Here is a 21,789-nt window from a genome sequence, read left to right on the forward strand (position 1 = left end):
CTCCGGAGCTGGAGCTTGCACCGGCCTCTCCTCGTCGTCGTCTCGCTGTCCGCAGCCGCCGCCGCCGCCTCCTCCTCGTCCCTGCTTCCCGACCCCACCACCCGCTCCCCCGGCGCCCCCAGCTCCGCCGCGCTATGCCTGCGCCCGGCGCGCCGCAGCCCCCTCCGCCGCAGCCCGCGCCTCCCCGCTCCGCCGCCGCCCCCCAGCCCAGCTGCCGCCCCCCGGCCGTCACCGCCGCCTCGCCCCGGAGCCCGGGCCGCAGCCGAAGCCTCATCCACCTCCTGCACGTCGTGCGCGCTCCGCAGCTGCCCTGAGCCCCCAGCCTGAGCCCCGCAAACTTTGGGGTCTGGGTGTGCGCCCCGCGGCCCCGGCCCCTCTGCCCGCGGTGGCCCCGGACTCCCTCTGGACAAAGTCTCCGGGCGCGCGTGGGGAGGAGGTGAAGGAGCAGCAGCGGCGGTAGCAGCGGGAGCCGGAGCAGGAGCCGGAGCAGGAGCAGGAGCCGGAGCCAGAGCAGCGGCAGCAGCAGCGCGCCCTCGGCGGGGCCGGGGCTGGCCCTGCGCTTGCTTCACCCCCTCCCCTGGCCCAGCCAGCCGGCCCGCCGAAGTCAGGGGACCCGGCCGCGAGCGCCACAGGGAGTGGAGTCGCTGGGTCGGAATTGACCGGAGCGCCTTCTTTGCCTGCACCCCGCGGGCTTCTTCCCGCCGCTTCCTTCTGAACTCCCTTTCTGGGGCTCCTTTCTGCCTCCTCCTCCTCCCTGCCGGCCCCCCGCGTGGCGCGCGGTGTTTTTGTCTTCGTGGAAGATGACGGCGCCTTGGGTCACTTTCGCCCTGCTTTGGGGATCGCTTTGCGCAGGTGAGTGTTCGCGAGGGCTTCTTGTGGAAGACATGCTCGAGGAGGCTGTACCTCCGAGCTCTGCTCGAGACTCCATCATTCCCCCATCCCAAGACCCCCGAGGTCCGGTGACCTGGGATCTGTTTCTTAAGTTTTCAGTTCCCGGGGGGCTGGGGGGCGGGGCGGGGTGTGTGTTCGCGTGTCCGCGAGGCCCGCGGCGTGCGAAACTCCCTGCAATGTTTACCAACAAAGGAACTTCCCCGAAGCCTCGTCCAAGCACCTGTACCTTCTGCCCGTTCCCCCCCCCCCACCCCGAGTGCCTCGGGTTTGGGGCGAAACCTCCAGGTCTCGGAGGGGACCGTCGCTGTGGTGGCTTTTTCGCGTTTTCTCAGCTGCAGCCAGGCATGGCTGGTAGAGGCTCGCGGGGGTCAGCTTTGCCGCGCGAGCTCGTAGCCTTTCGGGCCCCTGTTGGGGAGGGGGCGGCCGCGTGACCTGAGCTCCAGAAGGATTCGCGCTTCTTGGAGAGAATGCATTGTTGCTGGACAGCGTTCCAAGCTACCCCCACAGAGGTCCGGGTGGCTGAGGGGCGCCTCCCCTAACCCATCCTTAAAGAAATGTGCACAGAACTCGAAAGTCTCGTTCGGATGGTGAAAGTCTCTGGGGGGAGGGGGAGGTTTGAGGTGATTTGTGGCGGGATGAGCTAATTTTGAGTTGTAAAAACCAAACCCAGTCACGTCCTTTACCCTGGCACGTTAGAGAGTCTGAGGTTTTTGTTTTTCAGTCTCTCCAACTATTTGCTAATTTATTGGACTCTGTTGCTGCTTTTGGAACGGGTAAAGGGGCGGAGCGGAGTAATAGGCAAGTTAGCTTTAAACACCGGTAGAGGGAATGTCGAGATCGGGGACCCATGGGGCTATTTTAAATTGTACCTCCCTACCCGGGTTGGAAAAAGTGTTTGTCTTGAACTAAACGGGAGGTCTCTGCTTGAGCAGCAGCCCCGGCCCTGAGCACCGCCTGATTCGGAGAGTGGCGGCTGGCCGGTTAGGTTGGAGGGGGGCGATTTTGAGCTGCGGGCCGCCGGAGCGTTCTGGCTAAGCTTTCGGGGTTCTCCCTGGAGCGTTCAGCGCTCAGTACCCTTTTTTAATTCCCTTCGGCCCTTTCTGGGAGCTCAGCCCCGCGGCAAGGTACTGCCCCGCCCCCTCGTAATCCCTCGGCCCCTCGGGGCCGGGGGGTCGCTTTAGTAGTTAGGGAGGGGGTTGGAGAAGAGGAGGAGGAGGAGGCTGGGCCCCAGATCCCGGGGCTCGGAGCGCAGCTGTGCGCGGCCGCTGCGCGGGGCCGGCTCGTGTTTAAGACTCGGGGGGAGGGGAGGAGAGGGGCGGGGCAGGAGAGGGGGAGGGGAGAAAAGGGGAAAAATAACAAGTCTCCCCTTTCGGGGATTGGCGAACAATGCTGTGTGTGAGAGCAGGCTCACCAGCGCACACACGCACACACACACACACGCGCGCGCACACACATATACACACAGACACACCACACCACACACCAACAACACTCACTCGGATTCTTGACTGTCCCTCCCTCTGGCCAGTACTTTGCATTGAATTGCAATATTTGTTTATACACGGTCTCAAAACACACTCCTTCCCCTCCCTCCTCCGTCCCCCCAACCAAATGTGATTTCCCACGGTTAAAGGCCCAGTGTCGGGCTTGCATTAGATCGGGCCCTGTGGGTGCAGCTGAATTTGGATTGTTTATGCGGGAGAGGAGGCCGAACTTGAAGGGTTGCGTTCACCAAGTAGAGGTCCTATACTCCTGCATGGATTTCTCTTGAGGCCTCTCCCTCCCTCCCCCACCCCCCCCAGGGAGTGAATCGTCCGGCCGCTGTTTAGATTGGAAGCAACATCTAGGGTCCAATAGGACATCTGGAGCCATTTGGTTCTGGGCTGCTGCTACTGTGATGTTTAGGAGATGTAGAGGTGTTAAAGCTGACTTCCCTATTAGTCGAATTTAAAGGAAGCCCCTTAGCCTTCCCCTCTGCTCGTGGCCCGGGGGCGGAGCAGGGACACACCCCCGGCTGCGGGTTTGGTTTTGGGAAAGCCAGGGCTCGGGTCTTTGTTCCGAGCCCCCATTAAACATGCAGTGTAGCCTCCTGGGCCCTGGCTGCAGCGGTTCCGTTGGGAGTATGGGGAAGTCGCATTTGTGGGGCAGGGACCCTGAGGCATTCCCACTCAGAGGGGTTTGTGGGTTCCATGAGCTGTTTGTGTAGAAATTGTGCTGAAGCTAAGGATGCAATTAACCGAACTGGTCACTGGTTGTGTGAGTGGAGGTGGGGGGAGGGATCAGGGGGAGGGGTCAAGGGGATGACCAGAGGATTGGTAGGCAAAGTACTTTACCCAAAAGGACCCCGAGTTGTTTCTCTTTGAAATGACAGGGCAATTTGAGAAGAGTTTTTTTAAGTGCATCGGTGCACCTTGTGGGGTGGCTAGTAACTATGTAGAATAAACAAGATGCACTCTAGTACTCCTTCCTGCCCCAGGCAACGCCCAGTCATCCTGCTTAATTGGGGGTGTCCCAAAAGTCTTAGTGCATTTTAAGCTTTAATTACTTAAACCGGCACTAAGTCTTTTGGAGCTTCATGTATATACTTATATACCTAGCTGTGTGCTAGATGTCTTCCCCCTCCCACTTTTAGCCTCCCCCTCCCCCAGACTATAGTCCTCTTCAATATGGATTCAGACTCCCAGCATTGTGTGTGTGTGTGTGTGTGTGTGTGTGTGTGGTGGCGGGACGACATTAGGAAGCCAAAGCTACTTATAGGATATGCTCAGACACTCCTCCTAGCCTAGTTTCAGGTGTTAAGACCTTTCAATGTTTGTACAATTTATTCTCAGATAATTTTTTTTGGAGGGGAAAGGGGAAGTCCCTTCAGCGCTCCTCCGTATTTATTTTCACCAAACATTTAAGAATTTACTTCTCAGTCTTATAAGCAGTTGAGGGCAAGGGGTGTGGAGTCATTGAACAACTTTAGCCTTAGAAGTGATGGGATCCCATTCGTTTATTAGGAAGATTATTTTGGCCGCGTTGTGATCGAATTGGAGGGAGACCAGTTTGAAGGCAGTCACAACAGTTAGGGGCAAGAGGGATTGAGGGCTTGAATTACAAACATGTCTATCAGAGGATCATTGGTCCTGAGCTGGAAGGAACCTTAGAGATCTTTGAGGCCAAACCCCTTCTTTTATCTTACAGAAGTGTAAACAGGTTCAGAGCTGCAGTGCCTTCTTTTTTAGTTTCTATTTATTTTTTAATTTATGGAATAAAACAAGCATTTCCATAACATAGAACAATAAAAAGGATGATTGCAGTGCCTTTTTGATGGTCACACTGGTGTTAATAAAAAGAGCCAGGATTCAAACCAAGGCCCTGTGCTGTCCAAGGCTTTCCATTTCCTTAAATTTCTCTAGCTCAGGAGTTCTTAACCTAGTTTCTGGGAACTTGGTTGTTTTTTTTTTTTAATATTTTGGTAATCTTTTCCGGTGTAATTGTTTTTTTTTCTAATCCTACATATTTTATGTATTGAAAAACATTACCCTGAGATGGGGCCTTTTAGAATGCTTCTCTTTACCCTGATAGACCTCACTAGGTTGTCAAAGGGATTCATGACACAAAAAAGGTTAACAACCCCTGCTCTAGACTAGCTAGAAGTTCATTGGTGACAGAAAGAAGGAGGCACACATGAGGCAGTTAGTGGAGTTAGAATCTACAGGGGTCTCAGGATCGTAGATGTAAAGCTGAAAGAGAACTGAAAGGCCATCTAGTTCAACCACCTCACTTCACAATTAAGGAAACTGAGGCTTACGTAGGTGAAGTGACTTGCCCAGGGTTATTATGATTCCAGAACCTGTGCTCTTTCCACTGTAACATGTAGATGGGAGTGAAGAAGATGCAATATAGTCAATGATGACTTCAAAGTCTTGAACTTTGTGAACCAAGAGAGAATGGTGGTGCCCATCAACAGAAGTTGGGAAGAAAGGAAGGCTTATGGGGAAGATGTTCACTTTGGGGCATTGTGAGTTTGAGGTGCTGCAGGAGTCTGGTGAAGATGGTTAGGCTCTGGGAAATGAGAGACTTGTTCAAGGGAAAGTCCCTTGTGTAGAAGTGATCATGGAAGTCATGGAAATGAGTGAGATCAAGGAAGAGAAAATAAATAAAGAATATGTCCAAGTATAGAACTTTGAGGAACATCTACACTTTTATAGGAGGAGGAAGAAACACTTAAGGTGGAAGAGGGAGGTCAGAGGTCAAACCTGACCTTTGTAGGTTACATCCCTCTGGTGATTCCTGGCAGGCATGATTACAGTCACAAAATTAAATGCAGCTTCAACGTACGTATTTCCGGGAAGCTGGCAAAAAAACCAAACAAACAAACAAAAAAACCCCAAACCCCGAATTAAATGCGTAAAGGGCTCGAGAGGATGCTAAATTCTCTGCTTCCTGCTTGATGGGGAGGGGGAGGGAATTAAGTTAATTTACTTAATCAGTAAGCCTCAGGCAGGAGCTTTTCAAATGGTTTGGCATTTTGGATGAAACTAAATTTAGGAAAATCACCCATTGTATGTCTCCCTAGGAGATTCCCAGTGTGGAAGCTGTACTGACTGCATCCTCTTTTCTGATTAGAGTTCCATATACCAGTACATTATCATCATACCTGGTGTGGGGTGGTAGAACGACAGTGGACATGGATTCATGTGAGGCTAGATCTAGGATTAGAAGGGATTTTACTCCCTCATTTTAGATGTGGAAAAACATGCTTAGAAAGTGACTTTCCCAGTGTCACTCTGCAAGTATGTATCTTTTTTTTTTAAGGCAATTAGGGTTAAGTGACTTGTCCAGGGCCACACAGCTAGTAAGTGTCTGAGGCTGGATTTGATCTCAGATAGAGGAGTCTTCCTGACTCCAGGCCTGATGCTCTATCTCCTTCACCACCCTGAAACGTTGGCTGGAACCAAGCTGAATGACTTTACATACTAAGCGGATGGAATTTGTATTTTATCCTAAAAGCAATAGGGAGCCACTGTAGCTTCTTGAGCAGGGAAGTAACTTATCTGTGCTTTGTAAAGATTATTTTTGGCAGCTGTATGAAGGATGGATTGGAGAGCTGATAGGAAGCAGGGAGACCAGTTGGGAGGCTATGGCTGTGGTCTAGGCAAGTAGAGATAAGAACCTAAACTAGAGTGGCAGCCATGTCAGTTGAGACAGAGATGTTGTGAACAAGACTGGGCAACTCATTCATATGAAGAGTGAGAGGGAAGAATCAGGGATGGCTCTGAGGCTGCAAATTTGTGTGATGGGAAGAATGAGGAGGAGGCTTCAGTAGCAATGGGACATCTGGAAGATGTCCCCTGGGAGGGGAAGATGACGAGTTTCATTTCAAACAAGTTGAGTTTGAGATGTTTAGGGGAGGGCCAGATATGTTCATTCTGGAATTATCTGCATAGAGATAGTAGGTGAATCCATGGGAGTTGATGAGATGACTGAGGAAAAAAAAGAGCCTAGGAAATGTAGATAGGTGAGACGTGGATGATGATCTTGCAAAGGATACTGAGCAAAATTATTGGATCATAGCTTTGGAGCTGGAAGGATGCTTGCAAAATATGGAGGGCAGCACTCTCATTTTACATAGGGGAAACCTGAGGCTGAGTGGTTAAGTGACTTGCCCAAGGTCACACAGTTAGTGCTCGTGTGGGCAAGATTTGAACTCAAGTCTTCCTGGCTTAAAGTCTAGTACTCTGTAATTGGATTTGGTAATTACCAAACTATTGGTAACTGCTGCTGTAGGAAGCCAGAATGTAAGGAGTTGAGAAATTCACGAAAGGTAAGGCAATGGGGACAAGGTGTGTAGATGGCTCTTTCTAAAAGTTTGACTGAAAAGGAGAAAGGGCAGTGGGTGGCAGGAGCACTCTTAGGTATTTTAAATAAGGGTTAACTCCAGCTCAGGCATGGTTGTAGGCAGCAGGAAGGGAAATATCACATAAAGAGAAATTGACATTTAGAGTCTGGCTCAAGGGCACCAAGCAGAGGGCTTGACCTTGGCAAGAAAAAGAGCCACCTTTTCTTTAGAGACTGGGTGATGGGAGAGGCAGGCTGGGGGGGGGGAGGTGTGTGGCAGAACAGTGATCTGGAAAGGTTTTGATGTATAAAATGGTAGAGAAAAAGGTGCTTAAGCTGGGTGGCTGCTATTTTTCCAATAAAGGAAAAAATGAAGTCCTACTTGGGGAGTGGGGAGGGGAGGATAGCATTTAGGAGACTTGAAGAAAGGGTTTGGGACTAAAGTTATATGGGGAGTGCTGTAGAGAGTCAATTAAGGAAGAATTGAAAAGGATTACTAAAGGGGGCAGTGAGGACTCAGTTGAATTTAGATAACAGGAATTTTTTAGTGTTAACAATTGTGCTGCTGAGTAACCAGGGGAATGTAGAGGGTGGGGATATCGCAGTTGGGGGGTTTGACAATGTATAAGTAGGACAGGAGGGGTAGGGATTCAAGGACAGGGTTTGATTGAAATGGTTAACCATGGGGATAAGGAAGGTGAGATCAGAGCTGGGAATGACTCCAGATCATAGTATGAATGAAAAATAGACTGAGTGATCCATGAGACAAGGAATGGTAGTAGGATGTGAATAAAGAAGAATTTTGGAGATCTGAATGATGGTGATAAAACACTTAGACTTGATGGTAAGATCAGAGGTCGAACCATTTCTGTGTGGAGTTGAGTTGGAGTGGAGGTGCTGTCGTAGAGTTGGAGCTTGAACTGGGAAGCCAGAGGCTATCAATTGAAATCCCGGGTTGTCAAGGTGGAGGTTGGAGTTTGGAGGGAAAGTTCCTTGAGAAAGGAGGAAAATGACCTGGAGATTGGGAAATAATTGTCAGTAAACATTTATTGAGCACCTCCAATGTGCCAGGAACTGTGTTAAACACTAATTGCAACAAAGATCTGGACAGTGTGATGAGGAAGATAGCAATTCCTTTAAGGTTCACTCGGAGTGATGGCAGCAGAGGCAGGTTGTGGGGGTGGCAAAGTGGAACGGAGTGTCCTCCCACCCCCTAGTGGGGTGAGTGTGATGAGAGCTGTGTCCAGGAGGGAAAAACATTGGCAGGAATATAATCTTTTGGGAGGGCAGAGGACCAGTTTCCATGAGAGAAAGAAGATGGGAAGAGTGAGATTTAAAGGTGTGTGACAAAAGGATCATGGGGTCATAGATTTAGAGCCAAAAGGGGTCAGTGAGCTGAACCACCACCCTTATTTTATACATAAAGAAACTCAAGCGAGTGAATGACTTGCCTGGGGTCCCACAGCTAAAAAAGCATGTGAGGCAGAGGATTTCAACCCAGTCCTTCTTGACTACAAGTCCAGGTCGCATACACTATGTCATGCCGTATCTATTAAGTTTTGTTAAGAGTAGAAGGTTCCAGAAAGGAAAAGGCAGAGTAGTGTTTGGGAAAAGAGTAGGGTTAAAGTGGATGGTGATAGGGATCTAGGAAAGTAGGTTTTTACCTATTTAATGGGATTATCTCAGGGATTAAGAAAAGAGGAGGGGAAAGTGTTAATTTAGAATCTTTTGCCTGTGACTCTTATGCTCAGCTGATGGGTGATCAGTCAGGTGTCTTCAGCAAGGAGGTTTAAGCCTTAGCAAATAGTTGGAGATAGAGGCCCCAGGGGCCTGACTCATCTTCACCATCAGTTCCTTTGACTTTTTCTAAAAGGGCCAGAGATGACGCAAGTCCAAAGATAGCCTAGACTGGGAGTGTGTATTTGGTTCCTGGTTGAACCTGGTTTGTGTAGCTCCTCCTTCCCCTCTTGGAGTTCCTGGAAACAAGAAACCTGGTGTCTGTGGCCCTAGTCCTAGTGGTCAGAGGCTCTTGGCGTTGTGGCTTCTCTCATCCTTAGGTGAAACAGGGCCCAGTAACTGGTAGGAAATTGAGGCTTGTAAATCCAATCCTTAGGTGCTGGGTGATAAGGAAGGGCTTGGGTCGTTGTGGTGATAAAGATAGTAAGCATCAATTAAGGCAGTGTGGTTCAGTGGAAGGAGAGTGCCCTCTCCTGCCTCAGTTTTCATTGTGCTCCATTCACCTTGTATAGCCACAGATGCATGTAACCCCTTCCTTCAGGCCAGGGACATTCATTGCCTTCCCTCATTAGAGCTTAACAAATGCTTGAATTTGTATGAGTTGATTTGAATTGGTCTTGAATTCAAAAGGCCTGCATTCCCAGATTACAAATCTGCCACTTGAGTAAGCTTGGGCAAATTACCCTTTCAGAGCCTGTCAGTTGATGATAACATTTATTCTACCTGAGAGGCAGTGTTGCCTAGTGTTTAAAGAGCTGGCCTTAAAGCCACAGGGACCCGAGTTCAAATCCCATTTTAGACAAATACCCTGGGCAAGTTAAGTAAATAGAGAAAGCATTAGTGCAAATTACCAGAGTGAGATTTCTGTACTAATGGGACCACTGGTCCAACTCCTTAGGCCCTTCATCCCAAGGTTATTAGGAGAGAGAGAGAACTATAAAAAGGTGAGGTTTTCATTTTCATCAAATACAATTTCCCTTTCACTGGAAGAGTATTGACAGCTCCTCAGTCAGCTTTTGCTTCACCTCTTTCAGTGGTTAAAAATCTGTGGAGAAAATGAACCCATTCTCTTGTTGGACAAATCTCATTGGGATAAAGTTCTTCCTTATATTAAGCCCTTTTGACATATAAGAAAATGAGCCTGGGGTGGATAGATGATCTGTCTCAGTGACAGAGCTCAGGGCTGGCCCCTAAATCTCCACCCCCTCCCCCAACGAAGGCTTGGCCCAGCACCTATTTGTTTTGATATCTTCTTACATTGAGCCAGTCTCTTTCAAACTCAGGTGGGAAGTTCCAGATGTCAGCCTACTTGCTGGTGGGAGTGAGGGGCTTGACAGCTCAACCTTGGTTTCCCTCAAAGTGTTTGCCTTCTTTTAGTTGGGGCTGAAGAGAATGTCATTTCTAGCCCTCCCTCCACTTTATAGCAGCAAATTTAGGTTCAACAAGAAAAATAATATGGTAAAAATATATTTACTAAACCAATAGGTGTTTGCTGAACATCTTCTAAGTTCTCATTCCTGTGTTCTCTTCTGTCATGAAGAAGACAAGGGAGGACATACCATTTCAGTCCTAGTTTAAACAGCAATACTAATGCTAATAACCATCCATCTATCTATAAGATGCTTTGCATTTTCCAAAATTCTTTTCCATACTCTGTCTCATCTAAGCTTTTTGGCTACCCAAGACAGTCAGAGGTAAAAGTGGAAGTCCAGAAAAGGGAAGAAGCATTTATTAAGTTCCATATTATGTTCCAGGCACTGTCTTAAACACTTTACCCTTTCTGGTCAGTGGTGTTATCCCCATTATACAGTCGAAGAAACTGAGGAAAAAGGGTTAAATGACTTGCCCAGGGTCATATAGCTAGGAAGTATCTTGAGGCTGGATTTGAACTGAGGTCTTCCTGATTCCAGACCCAGCACTCTATCCACTCTGCCACCTAGCTGGCTGTCTTGATAGAATTTTTTTATCTTAACATTTATATAATATGTTAATATCTACAGAACTATGGATAATTATTTCATCATATTTTAATAATAACCTTGTAAGATAGGTGCCATTATTTTTTCCGATTAACTTGTCTGTGCCTCCATTTCCTCATCTGTAAAATAAGGGAGTTGCATTAAATGACCTTCCAGCTCACTTTTAGCTCTAAAGCTGTGATACAATTTAAACTCCTTGAGGGCAGGGATATCACATTTTTTATTTAAAAAAAATTTTTTCTCTCCAGAATTTAATGTAATGCCTAGCATGTGCTCAATAAAAGGTTATTAATTAATTAATTGATGATCCTCAGGGTTCAGATAGCTAGTAAACATCTGCTGTAGTACTTGAAGCCTGGTCTTCCTGACCCCTCCAGTCTAGCACTTCATCCACGATGTGCTTATTGAACAAATTTAGGAAACCCCTCTGTGGGTCTAGTCCTATTCAATTCAACATATTTATTAGGGCTCTGTGTACAAGGTACTCTGCTTAAAGTCCTAGGAATGCAAAAAGAAAACACATACCTTGCTTATAAGTAAATGTAAACCAAATTGGAGTCAGGGGTGGGGATGAATCAGGACTTACCCCTACTGAGAAGTTTGGATCCCCTAGGAGACTGTGAAATTCTTGGCTATCTGAGAATTAGTGAGGTAGAAAATGTCTTAACTGGTGATGGTGGCTGGGTGATGTTGAAGGCTCAGTTTCAAACTCATTTCCTGAAGTTGCAAGTCCTGATATGATGACTGTTAGGCATCAGTGCTTTTTAATGACAGTTTTCTAGCCAGTCTCTATTTAAGCAGTATATTTCTTTTTTAAAATTAAAAAAAATTATTATGAAAATTTAAAAATATTTCATTTTTTAATTCATTTTTTCCATTTTTTCTTCCCTCCCACCTGCTCCCCCAATTTAAGAGGAAAATAAAACCCTTTTAAGAAATATTCATGTTAACAAAACAAATTCCCACATTGTCCATGTCCAAAAATGTATGCCTCATCCTGCCACTTGAATCTGTCACCTGACTGTCATGAGGTAAGAAACTTAGTTCAAGATCAGTCTTCTGGAGTCATGGTTGGTCATTTGCACAGATCAGAGTTTTTAAATCTCCCAAAGTTCTTTTTCTTTGCAATATTGTTATGGTATAGAGTGTTCTTCTGGTTCTACTTATTTCATTCTGCATCAATTCATACAAATCTTCCCAGGCTTCTCTGAACCCATCCCTTTCATTATTTCCTACAGCACAATATTATTTATTATATTATAGTTACATACCATAGTTTGTTTGACTATTTCCCAGTTCTTTGCCATGGTAGAAGAGCTACCATTTATGTTTTTTGAATACTTGGGTTCTTTTCCTCTTTCATTGATCCCTTTGGGGTTATACCTAGCCATGGTATCAGTGGGTCAAAGGGTATGCATAATTTAGTGACAATTTAGATATTTCTGGGACGTAGTTCTAAATTACTTTTCAGGATGGTACCCCATTTCATAGCTCCATATTCCTGTTTTCATGAAGCCTCTCCAACGTTTGTCATTTTCCTTTTTTTTTTTTTTTGGAGGGGGGTCAATGAATGTGAAGTAGAAACTGTTATTTTAATTCAGATTTCTCGTAAGTATAAGTGATTTGGAGCAGTTTTTCATGTCTGTGGATAGCTCACACGTTTTCCTTTAAGAAGTGCCTGTTCATATCCTTTGACTATCTGTCAGATGGGGAATGGCTCTTATTCTTACAAGTTTTAGAATTGAGACCTTTATCAGAAATTTTGAACAGTCTATTTAAGAGTTCTCTGTGCTTAATACTAAATCTTAAGTGTAAGTCCTTTAGGATCTAGTGTAAAGAATACACAAATATGGGGAAGATCAGTAGCTTTCTAGTGAATTCCCAATGTGGGCACTCCTTCCACTCTAGAAAACATCTATAACTTTAAGTAAACCGCCTTGGATAACAAGAATCACTCATCTGTCAGATAAGACACAGTTAAGTCCTAGAGAGTTTCTTGAAACACAGAGAAATTAAGTGACTTGCCACAGATCATATAGCTAGTAAGTATCAAATAGAGGATTTGAACCTGGAATGTTCATGATTCCAACCCAACTGTGTATCCTGTAGTCTCCATGCTGCATCGAGAGTAAAGAAATTACATAGAAAAATCCTCCCTTGGCAGTTTGGCCTATAGTTGTTTTTTCTTGGAAGAACCTGCAGCCGTGTGGTGACGGTGTGGTTTATTGTTGGAGTGAGGGAATCATGTCCTCACCTGGATCAGTCCACAGTCTGCTGTCACTTTACTGTACAGTTTTTTAAAAGGGAAACCATGCCCTGTGGGAATGAGTGGCATTACTATTGCTCAGAAAAGGTTCTTTACTAATTAAAAGAAACAGCTCATTATTGTGATTACATAAAAGGCAGGTTTTTCTGCTAACAAAGTTGTGGCTGGTACTGAGGTTGTATTCTAAGAAGGTTGTGGGTGAACCTGAGGTTTTCCTGTTTTGTTTTTTTCTTCTGGCAGGTTTGGGATGTGTGGTCTATTACCCCTCCTAACCCCTCCCCTGAAAGTGAAAGCATTACTGATGTAACTTCTTGGTTAACTGTGGGCAGCTGTGTGTTAGGCTTCAAGGCTGAGGGAGTCTGTAACCATCATTGTGTGACCTCCAGGTGCGGTTTGGACCTGGAAAATAGAATAGTTAGAAGGCAAAAAAGACATATAATTGGACAGGAGAGGCATTCCCCAGCTCAGACCATGTTTCCTAAAAGTTTGTAAGTCAGGTCTTTTGAACCCTGTTTCTCATAGGAACAATGTTCCCAAGCCAGCCCACAAAAGCCTATTTAACCTTGAATTAAGCTGAACTACAAATTGAATAGCATTAGCTGAAGTTCTGGGCCTGTGTGGCAAGCTGGGAAGGGACTGTGTGCCCTGCCTGAGGGAAGTGGTGCTGGAGATAAAAAGCTTTGCACTTGGAGTTGGGAAGATCTGAAGTCAAAAGTGGCCACCAATACTTACTAGCTGTGTGATCCTCCGGCAAGTTACTTGACCTCTCAGCCTCAGTTTCCTCATCTGTTAGGATAAAATGAAATAATATTTGTGAAGCACTTGGCAAACCTTAAAATGTTATCTATATTAGTGCTAGCTATGAGGAGATTTAGACTACGCATATGACTAGCCTTTGGCAAAGTTTTGAAATAGGAGAATCTTGGGTTGAGCACCACCAAGTCCCTCTCTGTGCCCCTTTCCTGTCTCTTTGAATCTTGTTCTTCAGCCCCAAATGACTTCCCTCTCCTCCTTTCCTCCCTCACTTGGCTGACTGTTAAGATGAAAGCAGTCTAAAGTAATTCACGCTGATGAGAAAGGGAAGCTAGCTACCCCCAAATGAATCTCTCATTAGTGCAATTTCAGGCATTGTGACAAAATGAAGTGTGAACATATTTAGTCTCCTGTATGGGAAGATGTTTTTGAGTTGTGGGGACCAGGGCTGTTCTGGTGAAGAATCTGTCCCTGAGCTGTCCCCTCTTTTTCACAGCTTCTTTCATTTTTTTCATTTATGAACCCACTGGTTCTTTGAAAAAGTTCTAAATGTTTATGTTCTTAGCAACCTAGTGGAAGTTCCAGCCAAAGATAGATATCAGGTAGTATTTTATGGGTGGCTCAGATGCAAGGTTATCTGTAAGGTTTGGGAGGGAGGGACGGAGGAGAGGACGAGGACTGCTTCTGTTTCTTTGTGACAATTTTCTTCCCCCAAAGAGTGGTAACAGCATATAGGGACTTAGAGGAATGAGTTTGGGGCTTTCCCTCCCTTTCTTCCCTATGCCCTCCTTGGGACCCAGTTTAGCTGGGCCTGGGCATTTGAGATTGGACAGGCTCACCAAGGCAGGATAGGTGACCTGGGAAGGTATGGTCCCATAGGACCATACCAAACAAAAGGAAAAATAGGTAACAGGGAGGAGATCCAAGAAAGTAGAACATTGGTGACAAGTGGGAGTGTCCTAGCACCAGAAGGAGGAGCACTGTTGGAGGTGTCAGGTGTCAGACAACCAAAGTACAAGTAGATAGATTCAGGGAGATCTCTTAGCAGATGGCAAGGAGATGGAGATTCAGGGGACAGAATTTCATTCTCCTGCTAAAACTTAGCAAGATAGGGAGGGCTTCAGTCTTGGAAGAACAGGAACTCTAATCAGTGGATAAGCATTTATTTATTAAGTGCCTTTCTGTGTCCCAGGCACCGTGGTAGGTGCCGGCAGATAATGAGTCAGAAATAAAACAATCTCTTCCCTGAAAAAGCTTACATTTTATATGATGTGGGGAGGGGATATACAGTGTGTACATACATAAATATATACAAAATATATACAAGGTAGACCCAAGATAATTTGGGGGGAGGAGGGAATGTCTAGAAACTGTGGGGAGGGATCAGGAAAGGCTTCACGTAGAGATAACTTTTGAGCTGAGCTTTGAAGAGAACTAGGGATTTGAAGTTGGGGCATTGGGTCCTAGATGGGGGTCCAGTAATTACACAAGGGCAGCTAGGTGGTACAATGGATAGAATGTAGGCGCTGGAGTCAGGGAGAACTGAATTCAGATGTGGCTTTAGGTAATACTTGGTAGCAGTGTGACCCTGGGCATCACTTCACCCTGTTTGCCTCAGATCCTCATCTGCAAAATGATCTGGAAAAGGAAATGGCAAACCACTCTAGTATCTTTGCCAAGAAAAACCCAAGTGGAGTCATGGACAGTCGGTCATGACTGAAACAACTCAACAATAGCAACAACAAATTACACTGCAAATGGGTTACAGTATAAGGTGCTAGATCATAAGGATTCAGTCCAATAGCCCAGAACCAGAATACAAGGTCTGCAAGGCTGCTTAGGAGTTAAGCTTTGCTTCCACAGGGCCTTTATCTCTCCTCTGCCCGAGACTTGATTGATTCCAGAGCCTAGCCTGTAGGTGGGAGCAAGAGGGATATCAGAGAAGGAAGCAAGGATGATCTTAAGAGTTTTCTTATCAATGAAATGGGAGACAGAACTGTCTGTTTATACTAACCACCTTCCTTCCTAAAGAGAGGTTCTCAGCCTTTTGGATATAGACAACTCTTGAGTGAAAATTTTCTGTCTCTTTTTTCACTAGCTACTGTGCACAAACCTCCATTTGGCTCCCTGTGATATCACTTATAATGGATCCCCATTGCCTATGGGATCAAGTAACATTCAAGGCTCCCATGGAACTCTCTAAACTCATCCACTGCCACTACTTTCCTCATCCTCATCCTTCCAAGTACTCAGGTGCCTAATGCCCTTTCACACACAGACCATGTTTGTTCCTTCCTCCTGGCTTTTACTGATGCTGATCTTTACATACTCAAAAGGCTTTCTTCCCTTCTCTGTGTCTAAGGACTCTCATATAGAAGACAGTTGGACTCAATCTGCTTGGCTCTAAAGGGCAGAACCAGGAACAAATGGTGCCGTGTGCAAAGCTATGTAATGGAAGTCCTGAATTCAAGTCCCACCTCAGACCCTTAATAGCAATATGATTCTGGGCAACTCACCTAGCCTTTTTTGCCTCACTTGCCGCATCTGTAGAGTGGGTGAAATAATATCGCCTGCCTCCCAGGGCTGTTGTAAGGATAGAATGAAATAATATTTGCAAAGTGCTTCATAAACCTTAAAGCTCTAAAAAAATGCTACTTGTTATTATGGCTGCAAAGTGGCAGATTTCAGCTTTATATTGGGTGGGGGCAACTTCCTAATGGTTATACATCAAATGATCTGTGATTTAATTGACATGGATATGCCCCCGCTTGCCTTTTCTAGGAAACTTGTCTCTGCCCTCCCAGAAATTTGTCCCAGGGGGTCCAAAGTGCTGAAAGGCTTCCCCACATCCTCTTGACATTTTGAACAGGCTGCCTCCTCAGTAGCGGATTCTTCCCTAATAGAGGTATGCAGGATGAGTTTAGAAGTTGGTCCCCCTGTCAAAAATGCATGGGAGGTCGTGGGATGTGGACCAGATTCTCTCTGGGTTGGACAGGTACAGGTGGATGAGCATCAACCTCATTGGGAAGCATGTATAAGTTTACAGATCCATTTGGAGTACAACCCTTAGGACATTTCCCCTTAAATCAATTTGAAATTTACCTCTCACAAACTCTCACCCATTGTTTCTGGTTCTGCCTTTGATAGAACAGACCTTAGGCAGAGAGGAGGGGAGAAAGTTAGTGTTATAGAAAGAATGCCTGTTCATACCACTTGGACTAGATAATCCCTGGGTCCCTTCCAACCTGGAGACTCTGTTAATAGTTTTCTAGAACCTAAATCATGTTCTGTCTCCTACCAGAGGCTGGCTATTCTGGAATTACTTCATGTAGATCTCTATCTTCTGTGACCTCCTGGAACATGTAGGATAACTCCCTTTGGCACTTAATCACATATTGCTTTATACTTCACAAGGTTATTGTGAGAAAAACTTTCTGTTAACCTTAAAGTACAGTAGAAATGTCATGAATGGATTGGGTTTAGGTGATATCTAAAGTCTCTTCCTGCTCTAAATCAATGATCCTATTATTGTTCATGTCGGAGAAGCAGCAGCATCCACTACAAAGAGCAGTGATTTGGAGTTTGAAGAAGTTCTGGATTCAGACCTCACCTCTGCTACTGACTATGTAATCTTGGGTAAATCACCAGCTCCCTGGGGGCTTTGTCTGTGAAATGAGAGGGTTGTTCCAAATGGCTTCTAAGGTCTCCTGCCCTCAGCTCTAACTCTAAGATCTGGTCACTCTCCAAAAAAAAAAAAATCCAGTCTTTTTAAGGGCAGGGTCTTTGTCTGTATATGCTACTTCCACTCCAGTTCAACACTTGGTATCCATTGGTTATGTTAACTTTTATTTGAAGGTAGAAGAAAGATATGGAGTAGTAGATCTTTCTTTGTACTTTGCAGCCTCATTGATGATTTGACTTCTCATGATGGTATATTTGTTATTTGGAGATGAGGGCTATGGGAAGAGGCTTTTGCCTCGCTAAGGATGGAAGCTGAATGTTACTGCCTGTCTGCCCCTACACTGTCATGTAGTCATGGGTATTTATGAGACCTGGGCAGTTACTTGGAACTTCCTGGAGGAAGGATCATAGCTTAGAGCTGGAAGGGGCCTTAGAGGAGACCCAGTTCAACTTCCTGATTTTGCAGGTGAGGAACTCTTCCAATGTCATGTTAGATCACAAGTAGCAAGGCTCAGATTTCAACCCAGGTCTTCTGATTCCAAATCCAGTTCTCTTTTCATTAAACCATGCATACAGTTAAATACAAACTCTATAAAATACAAAATCATTTGAGAGCACTGGAGCAGTAATACCTTGTAGGAAAGAGGGAAAGCCTCCTATAAAGGATGGTACTGGAGGTGAGCCTTGAAGGCAAAAAGGTATCTGCAAGAGATTGAGGTGAGGAAGGACACCATGGAATATACATAGTTACAAATAACTATGTAACATGGTAGTTTGAGAAGAACAAAGGAGGCGTTAACTTCAGTCTGGTAGGGAGGGGGTGATGGTGTTGTTCATGAATTGGTGGAGGATCATAAAATCACAGATTGAGAACTAGAAGAGGATTGTGGAGGTCAATTAATGTGATTCCCCCATTTTATAGCTGACAAGAGATTAAGGGATTTGCCCAAGTCACCCAGAGGTGGTATGCTTCAGAACCAGAACCTTAATCTATTATAGGTGGGGAACTGAACTGTTCTGTGAACAGTGTTTGGATTCAGTCAAAGGGCCACACTTGAGAACCTAGAGGGCCACAGGAAGCCTTGAGGCCCAGGTTCCCCACCCCGAGTAGGTGCTCAGACTCTTAATCCGATGTTCTTTTCAATGCACTAACCTCACCTGAGCTGGGTTGTAAATAGAAGAGGATTTCAGTCTTCAGAGATATGGGGGGGAGGGATGATGGACTGTTCCCACCCCCCCCCACATGCAGGTCAAGATCAGAGTTACTTCTAGTTTGACAGGAATGTAGGGAAATAGGATGAAAGTAGGCCTGAAAGGTAAGTTAGGTTGGAGTTGGATTGTGGATGGTTTTACACACCATATTGAGGTATTAATATTTTATCCTAAAATAATTAGAAGGATTTTGTTTTTGTTTTTTGAGCAGGAGAGTAAGATGGATAGACCTCTGTTAATTGGACGGGTGTGTGAAGGATGAATTGCAGAGAGACTGGAGGCAGGGAAACCAGGTAGGGTGCTGCTGTTAGAGTCCAGGGGGGAGCTGATGATTGCTTGTTTTGGGATGCCGACAATATGAATGGAGAGGAGTGGACACATGTAAGAGATTTGTGAAGTAGAATTCATAAGGTTTGGTGGCTGATTGAGATATATGATAGGGGTTGGGGAAGAAAGAAAAAAAAATCTGAGTTTTGAGGATAGATGAATGGGCAGAAATAGGTTAAGTTTGAAGGACTGAGAGGTTTGGAGTAAAGACATTGAGTTTAGTTTTACTTACACTGAATTTGAATCCAAGTTCAGAAAAAGTTTAGATATATTCATGGCCAAAAGGTTTACCTTCACTTAATGTGAGCCTGAGATGTTTGGGTAATGTCAGGGTGTTTAGACATGCCCTTGCCCATTACGCTGTGGTGTCCTTATCAGCAGTAGGTCCTGGAATGGGTAGATCCAGGAGGGAAAATCTGATGTTTTTTGCCAGGAGAATTCTAGGGACCAGAGAGTATTTCAGTTTTGTCTTTGTACTATCTTCAGCTAAGTGCCTAGCTCAGAGCCCAGCACCTAATAAGGACCTAATAAATGCTTATTTAATTGGGTCCTCTGACCAGTTGTGGTTGAGGTTTGAGATTGCTGGTTAGCCTCTTAAACCCAGTGTGGGCTCTGGTTTTGTGAGTATTGAATTAAAGCTTCCCTTCTAAGCATTTTAGTCAGGGACAACTGGCTTCCCCCAAAGACCTAAACAAAATGCCTGTTCAAGAAAACATGTTAAATGTGCAGATTTTAAGTCTATAATTAGTGAGTAAGGAGCCCGATAATTCTTCTCTGTTAACGCCAGAGAATCCAGTTGTCCTTGAGTTTTCCTAGTGCGAGCATCAGGTTACATGGAAGGCAGTCATTGGGTGGCCTGGCCAGCCTCTAACTTTCCTCAGGTTTGACATGTATCTCTCCCTCCCACACACAATGTTAGTGACTTGTAGCAGAGGCTTCTCTGTTCCAGCCCTAGCTCCTTCAGATCAACACGTCTGTGTTCTCACTGGCCTGCTCTAGTCAGAGCCGGTCCACTCAAGAGTCTGTGGTCAGGCATTCTTGTGTTCTAGGCTTTGGGAGCAAGGGCTCACCTTGTGGAAAGCAGGTATGCCCTTCCTCTGGAGTGTGCCTTCACTAAGGGATTCTGGAGAGATGCTGCTGACTGGATGGCCTGGAAACATAGATGGAAAACCCAAAAAGGATTTCCAGGAAGGAGGTAAATTGTTCTGTCACGGTAATTATCCTTTGACTCAGTTCATATTCTCTTACAGTGAAGTTGCAAGTTCATTTGCATTGTTTCTGGTGCTTTTGATGTCATTCATTGACTTTGCAGACCCAAATTGTTGGCATTTCTGTCGTTTGGGGGTAGGGAGAGGGTGGAATTTCTGGGCCTGTGATTTCCTCCCTGTTGGGAACTCCAGGAGTGGACATCCTTTCCACCAAAACAATACTTTCATAACTTAAAAGTCTAAAGAAAATTGCCTGAGGGCCAATGAGAAGGTCTGGTCTGCCATAGCAAGTATGTATTAGAGGCAGGGCTCAAACTCAGGTCTCCCTGTGTCAGAAGCTGGGCCTCTATCTACTTCCCCCTCTGAGACTTAACCTTTTATAATTAGATAGCCAACTCCATGAAGGAAAGACCTGCTCATTCTTCTGGATTGCACATGCAGTGCAAGGTAGGGCAGGGCATGGAAAGTCTGGGCACCCGGGAAGAGCTCACGGAATGCTTTTGAAGGATTGGATTCCTGTGGAGCACAATTTGCCTCCAGTGATTTCTGGCCCTTGGAAGTGTGGGCCCAGTGCAGGTGGTTTTAACTGCGTGGTCTCTTATCGCCTCTCCTTGTGGTCCTTTCTTTGGAGCTGTTTGAGGAGTGTTGAATGGATGAATAAGACTTTCCTTCCCCAGCCTTTTTGTGACACTGTTTATGGTTTGGAAAACTTAGCTGCAGCTGCAAGGTATTTGTTCGCTTTCCTGCCATGAGGCAGAGTGTCATTTTGGTACCTTCATATTTACTTTGTTCAGAACTTGCAGGGGAGAAACCAAGCATGATCTGCCAGGGACTGTCCTCCCTGGCCAAACTCTCCTTAATTGGTTCTAGGAAGGCACCATTCAATTAAACAGATATTTATTAAGCATCTCCTGTGTGCCCAGGACTGTGCTAGGTACTTGCTTTGGGAAGATATAAAATAGAGATCAAATTCAGAGCCTATGTTAGTACTAGCTTTGGGGCACTTATTTCCATTGTATATCAGTGTTATGCTTTAAATAAATAATGTTAACAATGTTATAAAATGAAGGTGGTTGGAAAATCTTGTGTGGAATACTCCTTTACAGGAATTTAGCCTGTTCTCCTTGGAAATTTTGTGTTTGAACTCCACATCATGCCCAACTGAGTATTACCTGCTCTGACAGGGACTAATTAATTCGTGTTATTAGCTACTTCTTTTCTCATACATAGGTTTGGGGAATTTTTTTTTTTTTGGCTCGGCAATGGGGTTAAGTGACTTGCCCAGGGTCACACAGCTAGTAAGTCTCAGATGTCTGAGGCCGGATTTGAACTCAGGTCCTCCTGACTCCAGGACCGGTGCTCTATCCACTGTGCCACTTAGCAGCCCCAAGGGAATTTTTTTAAGTTGAAAATTTTGCTTAGAAAGATTATGATTTCCTGTTTTTGTTCTTTCTTTCTTTCTTTTTTTTTTATGAGTGATTAACATTCCAGGAAGAGGCCAGCATTGGAATTATGGCTTTCCAGGTATTCCCTATTCCTTATAAGTATTTTGTCACTCACAGGCAGCTTCCTCTCCTTTGTCCAGCTAAAGAGGATCTTTTATCCCATTCACCCTCCTGCTTGCCTTCCTTTTTCACTTTATTTCTGGGATCTGATAATGGTCTTACAGATGCTTCCTTGAATTTCTGTCTTTTCTCCATGGGAGTCTGACCCCAGAGGTGCCCCCTCTCTAATCTCCTCAAAAGCCTGGATTATTTTCTCTTATAGGATCCATGCAGAGTAGGAAAGCAATTGTAAACCAGTGTACCCCATACTTTTTTATCCAGCATCAAGATTTCAGCTCCTTAAATCCGGGGGTGTGTGTGTGTGTGTGTGTGTGTGTGTGTGTGTGTGTGTGTGTGTGTGTGTG

General features: G+C 45.4%; 1 protein-coding gene across 1 annotated transcript in view; it reads left to right on the forward strand.

The window, feature by feature from the left end:
• The first annotated feature begins 632 nt into the window (after nucleotides 1-632).
• The window catches only part of ACVR2B (activin A receptor type 2B), an 87,539-nt gene continuing 66,382 nt past the window's right edge, over nucleotides 633-21,789 (forward strand). Inside the window, exon 1 of the mRNA XM_027837051.1 lies at nucleotides 633-852. Within this exon, the coding sequence (XP_027692852.1) occupies nucleotides 801-852 (52 nt within the window). The 5' untranslated portion in view covers nucleotides 633-800. The remainder of the gene's footprint in view (nucleotides 853-21,789) is intronic.

Source organism: Vombatus ursinus, unplaced genomic scaffold (assembly GCF_900497805.2).
Source record: "Vombatus ursinus unplaced genomic scaffold, bare-nosed wombat genome assembly UNPS02014820.1, whole genome shotgun sequence".
NCBI lineage: Eukaryota > Metazoa > Chordata > Mammalia > Diprotodontia > Vombatidae > Vombatus > Vombatus ursinus.